This window comes from Crocuta crocuta, unplaced genomic scaffold (assembly GCF_008692635.1).
Source record: "Crocuta crocuta isolate KB4526 unplaced genomic scaffold, BGI_CrCroc_1.0 scaffold440, whole genome shotgun sequence".
In the NCBI taxonomy this organism is placed as follows: Eukaryota; Metazoa; Chordata; class Mammalia; order Carnivora; family Hyaenidae; genus Crocuta; species Crocuta crocuta.
The window spans coordinates 38,488-47,449 of record NW_027527457.1 but is presented as its reverse complement, the minus strand read 5'-3'; the positions used below and the strand labels follow the sequence as shown (position 1 = coordinate 47,449).

At 54.2% G+C, this 8,962-nt stretch overlaps 1 protein-coding gene across 1 annotated transcript in view; it reads right to left on the bottom strand.

Annotated features, from left to right (window-relative positions):
• The window catches only part of MED12 (mediator complex subunit 12), a 23,263-nt gene that overhangs the window by 11,182 nt on the left and 3,119 nt on the right, over positions 1 to 8,962 (bottom strand). Inside the window, 20 exon segments of the mRNA XM_077763143.1 lie at positions 153 to 328; positions 581 to 694; positions 764 to 865; positions 1,229 to 1,349; positions 1,526 to 1,670; positions 1,846 to 2,073; positions 2,491 to 2,622; positions 2,795 to 2,958; positions 3,425 to 3,568; positions 3,774 to 3,892; positions 4,077 to 4,127; positions 4,294 to 4,438; positions 4,642 to 4,812; positions 4,945 to 5,025; positions 5,843 to 6,072; positions 6,528 to 6,654; positions 7,468 to 7,599; positions 7,821 to 7,957; positions 8,082 to 8,181; positions 8,590 to 8,739. Of these exon segments, the coding sequence (XP_077619269.1) occupies positions 153 to 328; positions 581 to 694; positions 764 to 865; positions 1,229 to 1,349; positions 1,526 to 1,670; positions 1,846 to 2,073; positions 2,491 to 2,622; positions 2,795 to 2,958; positions 3,425 to 3,568; positions 3,774 to 3,892; positions 4,077 to 4,127; positions 4,294 to 4,438; positions 4,642 to 4,812; positions 4,945 to 5,025; positions 5,843 to 6,072; positions 6,528 to 6,654; positions 7,468 to 7,599; positions 7,821 to 7,957; positions 8,082 to 8,181; positions 8,590 to 8,739 (2,769 nt within the window).

The window sequence follows — 8,962 nt, the reverse complement described above, 5'->3', positions numbered from 1 at the left end:
GACCAGTGAGGGGGGAAAGGGGTAAAGGGGGTGATGGGCTGGGGGTTGGTGAGGGACACAACGTATAGCAGGAAGGTGGCGTGATCGTGGCTGGAAACAGGACTATACTATATAAAGGCACTTAGGAGGTGTGGGGGGAAGGTGAGACTGACCTGTTGGCAGATGCTGCGTAGCACGTATTTGGCATAGACGTCCAGACTGGCTGTCTCCACAGAGATGTTGCGGCCACCCTGCCTCCGACCGCCACTGCCCCCTCCTCCCTCCTCCTCTGGAAGTTCTTCTGTTCCTCCTGTCACCGTGAAGCCTGAGCCCTTCAGTTCCGCATCCCCTGTGGTTCACGGGTGGGAGATAGGGAGGGCAGAGTGAGATCTGAACACAGTGTAGAGACCCACCCCAGACCCACAGAGACAGCAACTCCCCAAATCCTGCCCTATGGGACAGAAATATACTTTCCTCCCTCCTCGCCTCCCCCAAAGCGCAGAGAGACCACCTTCAGGAAAGAGAAAGACTGCCCTTTGTAGTTTAGCTGGCGCTCCACCCTACACACACTTCTGGCACCACTCCCTTCCTACCCCCATACCAAGTACAAACACAGCCTTGAGAACAGCAAACACAGCTCCATCCACTATGCGGTTCTGGGAAGCAGCCAGCAGGTGGCGGTCACAGGAGGACCGGATTCCTACAGTAGGCTTGTCTGCAGAGGGAGCTCAAGTCAGGGGAAGAAAAAGTAGAANNNGCCCCGCTCAGATCAGGGGTCACTTACTCCCATCTGACTGGCAAGGATTGAGTTGAGGTGTCTTGAAAAGGTGGAGGAGGATGCGGCAGGTAAGCCTGGCCCCTGGCTCAGAGTCCTGTTCGCTGCAAGCTAAAAAGAGCCAATTGGACAGGGTGAAGGCAGACCGTACATGGATTCATGGGTGGTGAGGGCCTTAGAGGGAAGGCGAGGTCAGGCAAAAGGAGAAATTACAAGATAATGCTGGAGGAGAGGGGGAGCAGCAAACCGCCTTGCAGTGTAAGGAGAGTACCTCAAAGGGTCCAAAAAAAACAACTGGACAGATCAGGGCGGCCAGTGCCGGGTTAGAAAGAGGCCACTCCCAGCCTGAGGCACACCACAGGACTGGCCTCTGGTGATACCGGGGAGGCCCACACCAAACAAGAAGCGGGGCCTTCGACTGCATAGGCAACCTCGGGGTCGAGAAATTCTAGGGGTTACAGATTGGCAGTTCACCAGCATTAAGGAGCGAAGGGATGGCGGCGCAGCGAATCAGATCCTCTAGGAGCAAACACTGGCGAGCGATGAGGATGGCGACAAAGGTAGCCAGGGAGTCATGAAAAGACAAGTCACTGACCTGGAGGAAAAAGCAGGAGGACACCCCAGACTCAGTGTGCAGAGAGGGCGTGCCACCTTGAAACGGTACGCCTCCACTCGACAAAGCTCCGTCCCCCTACTACCTTGATTACTGTGACCAGTCCCCTGCCCTGGTAACCGTCCCGTGCCCCAGCAGGACCCCGGCCCAAGCCTCACATCCACATTGCAGAGAAGGTCATTGAAACCACAAGTGCCATTGTTAGAGGAGCAGCACAGGGCCTTAAGAACTCCTAGCCATTCGGCACTCAGTGACTTGCAGTAGCCGGTCAGCTCCGCACACAGGATTGCGATGTCATTCACCCTGGGGAAAAGTACAAATGCCCTCAGGAAAGCCCTGGTTCCACAAAACCTCAGACTCATTAACGTTTCACCACCACCCCAGCAGTAACCAAGGTTGCAGTACCTCCCGGGCATCTCATCCCTCCCAACATCAGGCAGAAGCGTGGTGCCCGTTCCTCACTCAGTACGCCCCATACCTATCGGGATCATGGTGCCCCACACAGACGTGCATAAGGGCATTGCAGACAAAGCTGTAGCGGTTAGCAGGGTTCTCACTAAGACTCTTGCCTAGCCCCGTGTATGTGAAGGTGTGAGCTGCAGGGTTCTCCAGAGTGTCGATCATGAACTCGGGCGCCCAGCGCATGTTGGATTCTGATGGCTCCACATTGCAGTAGATGGTGTTCTTCACCTTGGAGCAGAAGTCACTGTGGTGGGGGGGAGAAAGGAGACAGGAGTGTCGAAGCGGATCTGGTGAGGTAGCGGGGATGGTCGGGAAAGGGGAGGAGAGATACAAGGGATGGCCCGGGGACCTTGGGACAAGAAAAAGGGAGGTGGGACAGAGCAGACGGGGCAGGAGAGGCCCCAGCGAGAGTAAGGCGTGGGGGCCTCTGAAGACAGGGAGGACTGTGGGCACTGAAGAGACGGGCTGGAGGCCAGACTGATAAGGAAGAGAAGGAGGCAGACCTACTTTTAGGAACCAAGAACTTGTGGAGGACACAGTTACCCAATGGCCCTGCAGGGACAGCAGGGTCCCCGGCTGTGCGCTGCTCCTGAGTTGAGTGGTAACAGGAAGGAGATGGGACAGGGTCCCAGTCTCCACCCTTACCTCCCACCTCTCTTACCTGAAGAGCTCCCCAAATTTGCTCTTTAAATGGCTACAGGAGGTATACAGATCATAGAGATAAGCAAGGATACAGCGTTCTGCAGAGGAGCCGTCTGACCGGTTCATCCCATGCTTCACTACGCCACACAGCCTGTCACGAGGGAGCAAGGTCAGGAGGTTCAGCGGGTGGCGTGCGTGGGCCAAGGCACAAAGGTCCCACACCCGGGCTCAAGGCTCTTGGCAACGTGCTCGCCCCGTCCCCCCAAACGGCACACACTTCCCGTGGTGAGAGCCCCCCCACGTGCCTATGAAGCCCTGCTTACCCCTCAAAGACCTGTGCCATCTGGTCCTGGTTGAGGATAAGGCAGGCATGATAATGCCGCAGGACAGCCACGATGCATAGGCACAGGCTGGTAGTGTAGCTGCCCACCAGATCTGAGGATTTGAGCAGCAGCTCGGCCTCGACTACGCTCAGTTCATTCAGCAGCTAGCAGAGTGAGTGTCGGGGGTGGGAGGGAGGAAGAAATGAGAAGAGGCCCCACATGGGATAGGTAACCCCCCCTTCCTGAGAGGACACTGCCAAGGCAGGCCTCAGCCCCTTCCTGCCGGAGTGGCCTCAGTCTAGAAGAGCCCTGTTGCCATACGTCGCTGTCCTTTATTCTATTAACGACAGAAGCTGTATCGACGATCTAACCAGTCTCTAGGATACAATGCTATGGACTCCGCAGTGGGGGGACTGTCTGTGCCCAATGCTCTACTCCATCTCCTGGGCCTCCCTGGGGAGCACTGGAGCCTCCATTCCAGCCTTCTTAGCTCCTGTTCCACCTCATCCACCCTCTGGTCCCCACCGTGCTAGCCTTTCTGCCCCTCCAAGTAGCCCGGATACCGGCTTGAGCCTCTGCTNCCTATCCGGCCAACTCCTTCCTCCACCCCCGTCTCCCCCACTTCCCCACCTGAATGGCAAAGTCGATGAGGCCACTGATGCTGAGTGAATATTCCATGAGGTCGAAGATGAACTGCACATGCTGCACCAGAGGCAAGTGGTATGACATGCCAAGGGCAAAGCTCGTGATCTGCTCCAGAACATTCCGGGAGACCTGATAAGGGCAGTGTGAGTGAGACGGGAGTGGAGAGAGGTGGAAAGAACCAGGGAAGCAAGAAAGGACGGTGGCGGAAGGGGATGAGACCGGGAGGCTTAGCTGCCTGGGACGGCAGGAGGAGGGGGACAAAAAGATAAGGAGGAAAGGAAAACAGGGCCGGACGCCAAAATGTGGGGGGAGGGGGCTGGACTTAGGCCCACACCTGAGCCGTGACCTGGTGTTGGTCATAATGCGAGAGGTGCTGGAACTTAGCAAAGATATCTTCAGCGGTGGGGAAGGCTTCAGGCCGGCTGCGCCTCCGCTTCTGCCCGTCCTCCCCACCTGAGGGGACAGTTGAAAGGGACCAGTCAGGGCAGGGAAGATAACTAGCTGACTGGGGGGAGGGAGGGGGGTATGGAGAGAANACAGGCTACATGGACCTTAGAGGCATACATACAGGGAGGTGCTAGGTCGAGGGAGGGAAGGGAGAGGGAGGGCGGGCAGTAAGGGGCTTTCTATGAGGTACCTAAGAATGTCAGGTCTCCAGGATTCAGAGGCACAATAGGAGCAAGCTGGTCTGCAGAGGGGGGGAATGAGGGGGGAAGTTTCAAAAGGACTAGAGCTCTCAGGAGACTCCAAGAGACAGGACATTGGGACATGACTGGGGGTTCCCTGTGCTGGGGAAGGGGAGACTGACTAGGGCACTCTTTGGGGGAGAGCTGTTCAAGGAGCCTCAAACCCACCAGTTTCTGCTGTTCCCTTGCGGTTCAGAACCTTCAGGATATCCTTGGTAATTTTCTTGATGGCATGCCGGGCATCATCTCGCTGCTTTCCCACCCCAAACAGTACGACCAACCGCTGGTTGCACTCATGGCTGCATGACTCCTCCTGCATCCCAGCAGCACCATCAGACTCCAGCACAGGTCTCTCGCCCTCCTCTTAAAAGCATGCTCCATGCCCCTCAGCACCCCAGAGCTCAAGCCCTTCCCGGCACGCCGCACCCTCAGGACCAGCTCCAACCCCTCGGCACAGTGCCTGGACAGAAGCCTGGGTTCACACCGGATGGCCTCAAGGTGCTTGGGGAACAGTACCTGGGGGATGGGAAAGTGTGTGGCGTACTGCACGTGCCGCGGCTGGTCATAAAGAACCCCGAGGGTCCCTTCTATCTTCTCCTTGGGTGGGGGCTTCACCTCCTTCTCAACATCTGGTTTCTCAGGGGACGGACTGCCCTTGCCCTCACAGGGCATAGTAGGGGAGAACAACTAAGAGAAGGCGAAAGGGCAGAACATTCAGAAGAGAAAAGGGGGCAAGGGGCATAAAGAAACTCCCCAAAGGGGTGCAACGGGAGGATCTCAGGAGCTGGACTCTTCCACATGGAGCTCTAACTAACTTACTGAGAAATCAGGCTTCTCCATGTCCTCGAAGAGCACACTGGAACTAGGGTCAATGTCCATAGATTCCGAGAGCCCTGGATCCTGAGGGCACAGAACAGAAGTGAGGTTGCTTTAGCCCCAGGGAGCTGCTCCCCACCATCTAGAAAAGTTGACAAGGAAGCTGGAGAGAGGAGACCATGTGGGGAAAAGTACTGGCTCTGTGCTCAAACTTTTGACGGGTCACATAACTGCCACAGGCCGTTGTCTTCAGCTTTAAAACGGGGGCAGGCGGGGCACCTGGGTGGCTCAGTCAGTTAAGCATCCGACTTCGGCTCTGGCATGATCTCACAGTTCCCGGTTTGTGAGTTCGAGCCCCGCATCAGGCTCTGTGCTGACTGCTCACAGCCTGCTTCGGATTCTGTGTCTCCCTCTCTCTCTGCCCTTCTCTCTTTCTCTCTCTCTCTCTCTCTCTCAAAAATAAACATTAAGAAATTGAAAATAAAATACAATGGAGGCAGGCGTCCGGGTGGCTCAGCTGGTTAAGCTTCTGACTTTGGCTCAGGTCATGATCTTGTGGTTCATGGGTTTGAGCCCCATGTCAGGCTCTGTGCTGACAGCTCAGAGCCTGGAGTCTGCTTTGCATTCTGTGTCTCCCTCTCTGTCTCTGCCCTTCCCCCATGCTCACTCCCACTTTCTCTCAAAAATAAACACTTAAAAAATTATAAGATGGGGGTCAGAGCACCTCACTCTGCTGTGAGGATCAAATGGAAAAGAATGGATAGGAGAGGGCATTGCTGGCCCCGAAGCACTAAGCAAACACTACCCTCGCTATTAGGTAAGAGATTCTCAGAGGACACTGGGAGCCGGCAAGATGGGAATGTCAGAAGAAACTGGCTAGGGCAAGGCACAGTCCACTCACCTCCAGCTTGCTACTGCTGCTGCCCTCAGCCTCCTTGCGCTCGGAGTCATCAGTGGGGTCGTCAAAGGGAGAGGGAGGCCGGGGACCAGGGGCTCCAAAGGCAAGGTCCCCTCGGGAGATGAGGGTGCAGGTATACATGTTGTGGGAGAAAACATCATGTCGAATCAGTTCACAGAACAGCAGTACCAAGTTAAAGAACTCCACTCGCTCACTCTCACTTCGGGGGTCCGCTGCAGGGAGGGAATGAGAAAAGAGAAATTAGGAGAGCACAAGAGATGGGCAGCAAGCGAGAGAAACACACATAAGGCACGGTGCTCCTAGAGTACCTGAGTTGGGCAGGAGGAATGACTTCTCCCCCCCCCAAAAAATAAAACCCCCAAAACTGTTGAGGGACAGAGCACAGTTGGTTACCACCCCCTCCTGCCCCACACCCCGTCTTGGAAAGGAATACAGCATCCTTGCTGCTATTTATATGTGAAAATGCTTCCGTCGTATGTTGTTTTTATTCTTCTTTTTATTTCTTTATTCTGTTAAACTGTAAGATGATCAAAGACTAGAATTATGTCCAAAAATCGTTCTGCGTAAAGCCCAAGACAGAAATATATACCAGAAAGCCCTTAGTTATGCTTCTTGGCAGGTAAGTGGGTCTAGGCAGAGGTAACCAGAGGGTGGCAGGGGTCCATACTCAGCATGGGAGCCTGGGTATCCAGAAACTGCAGGAGGACATCCTGGAAAATGGGAGCACTGGGAGCCGAAAGGGAGCCAGAGGCAATGGAACCCTTCTCATCTGCTGCTTCTGATTCTCCACAACGCTATAAGGTGAGAGAACAAACCGTAGCATTGCTTTTGGCCTGGGTCTTTACTCCTCCACGTGTAATGTACGAACTACCACCTGTTTTGCCTCCACCCCCAAGCTTTTCACTCCCATCTCTGCTTTGTTTTTTGTTTTTTGTTTTAATGCTTTATTTATTTTTGAGACACAGAGAGACAGAGCTGGAGCAAGTAAAGGGCAGAGAGAGAGGGAGACACAGAATCCGAAGCAGGCTCCAGGCTCTGAGCTGTCAGCACAGAGCCCGACGTGGGGCTCGAACCCACAAACTGTGAGATCATGACCTGAGCCGAAGTCGGACACTCAACCCACTGAGCCACCCAGGCGCCCCTCCCATCTCTGCTTTGACCTCCATTTTCATTCCCGCCTCCCATCTGAAGATTTGACTGCTTCCCTAACTCCAGCACCAATCTACTCCTTTCTACTGGTAGATACCCTACCATTTCTTAATCCCCACGATGTTATTTTCTTGAGGTTTATGGATTTGAGGGTGAGAGTGAGAGAGAGAGAGAGAGAGAGAACGAACTAGCACACGTGGGGGAGGGGTGGAGAGAGAGGAGACAGGGGATCTGAAGCCGGCCCCCCGCCATTAGCACAGGGTCCTACATGGGGCTAGAACTCAGGAACCCGTGAGATCATGACCTGAGCCAAAGTCGGATGCTTAACTGACTGAGCCTCCCAGGCGCCCCTATTCCCACAACTTTAATTTGGGCTCCACTACCAGCTCAGGCAGTCTCCAGCCCCAGGTGTCCCTGTCCCATAAGCCAACCACAGTCTCTTATCTCTGCCCCCTAACCTCAGCCTCAATCTCAGCCTGTCTCTTCTCCAGCAGCTTGGCGACCACCATAGCACGATGCCGACCAGAACGCTTGCAGCTGACAGCCCACTCACACAGTAATGATACTACGGCATCATCATCTGAAGAGATCTGGAGACCAAAAGAGAACGGGGGTGAGTGAGGTAGGGCTGAGGATAAAGAACCGAGCTCCACTGTCTTCAAGACTGGGCCCCAACTTACACCATCCTAAGCCCAGTCAGATCGTCTCTTCGGACATCCCCGGTTTCGGTGCACCGCCATGCCTTCCCCGCATACACACTGCTACTCTTGCAATGCTTTTTTTTTCTCCTTCTGTTCCCCTTCTTGCTTACCTCATGCCCATCCTTACTGGGTCCCAATCCAAAGATTCGGTTGCAAAGGGAGTCAAGAGAGTTGCTGAAGTCAGAGCGCTCAAAACTATGGCTGTCCAAAACTTCCAAAGTATGGAGCACCCGTCCAATCGTGAAGCCTCAGAAGGAAAAGTGGTAAAGAGGACTTAACTAGAGGCCTGATGCGCTCCAACTCTCAGACCTATATGTCCTTACCATTCTTTCCTCAAACATCCTTCTTTCTATCTGTCCTCTGGCACCCACCTGCAGTGGCTTCCTGGCACTTATCAAAAGACCAGCGAACCTCAACTGCCTGTCCTCGCTCCTTGATCTGCTGCTCAATCTCACGCAACTTTGCACGGACCTGTGACATGGGAAAGGAAGGCTTTAAAGATGCACCAAGGAATGCACAAGGCCAGGGCCCAGGCTAAGAGAATAGCACCAGACTCCGAGTCACTATTTCTTTTTTTTTTTGTTTTTTTTAAGTTTGTTTATTTATTCTGAGAGAGAAAAAGAGAGAGAACATGCAAGTGAGGAAGGAGCAGAGACAGAGGGAGAGGGAGAATCCCAAGTAGAATCCCATCTGCGCTGATAGCGCAGAGCCTGACGCGGGGCAGAATCTCATAAACCATGAGACCATGACCTAAGCTGAGATCAAGAGTCGGACGCTTAACAGACTGAGCCACCCAGGCACCCCCAAGTCACTACTGCTGAAAGAGCAATTCAGCTTCACATCCCAATCCAGGGGTACCATCCTACTGGGGAGACTTACCTGCTGAGTAAAGGCACTGTTGCCCTCTGGCATGGGCAGGTTTGAGGGGGCAATAGGCAGGTGGTCAAGTGGTGAGCCAGTCTTAATGCGGCTATCAGTCAGCGAGTAGTGCCAAACCAGGGCACTAGGACAACACAGGAGAATGGTCTGCCAGACAGGAACAGCTAAGTCAAACTCAATTACCACTGAGTGTCTCTAGAATCCCACTGCAAGAGCCCACACTTAGATTTCAGATCCAATGTTATTCTGAGTCCTCAGAGTAACACCACTCCATCTCTGAGCCCCTCCCCTCATCCACTCCCCTAAAAGGCTCTGGGCCTACTATTTCATCCCGGGAAGGAACTAACTGGAAAGGAACCAGGCTCCCATGAAA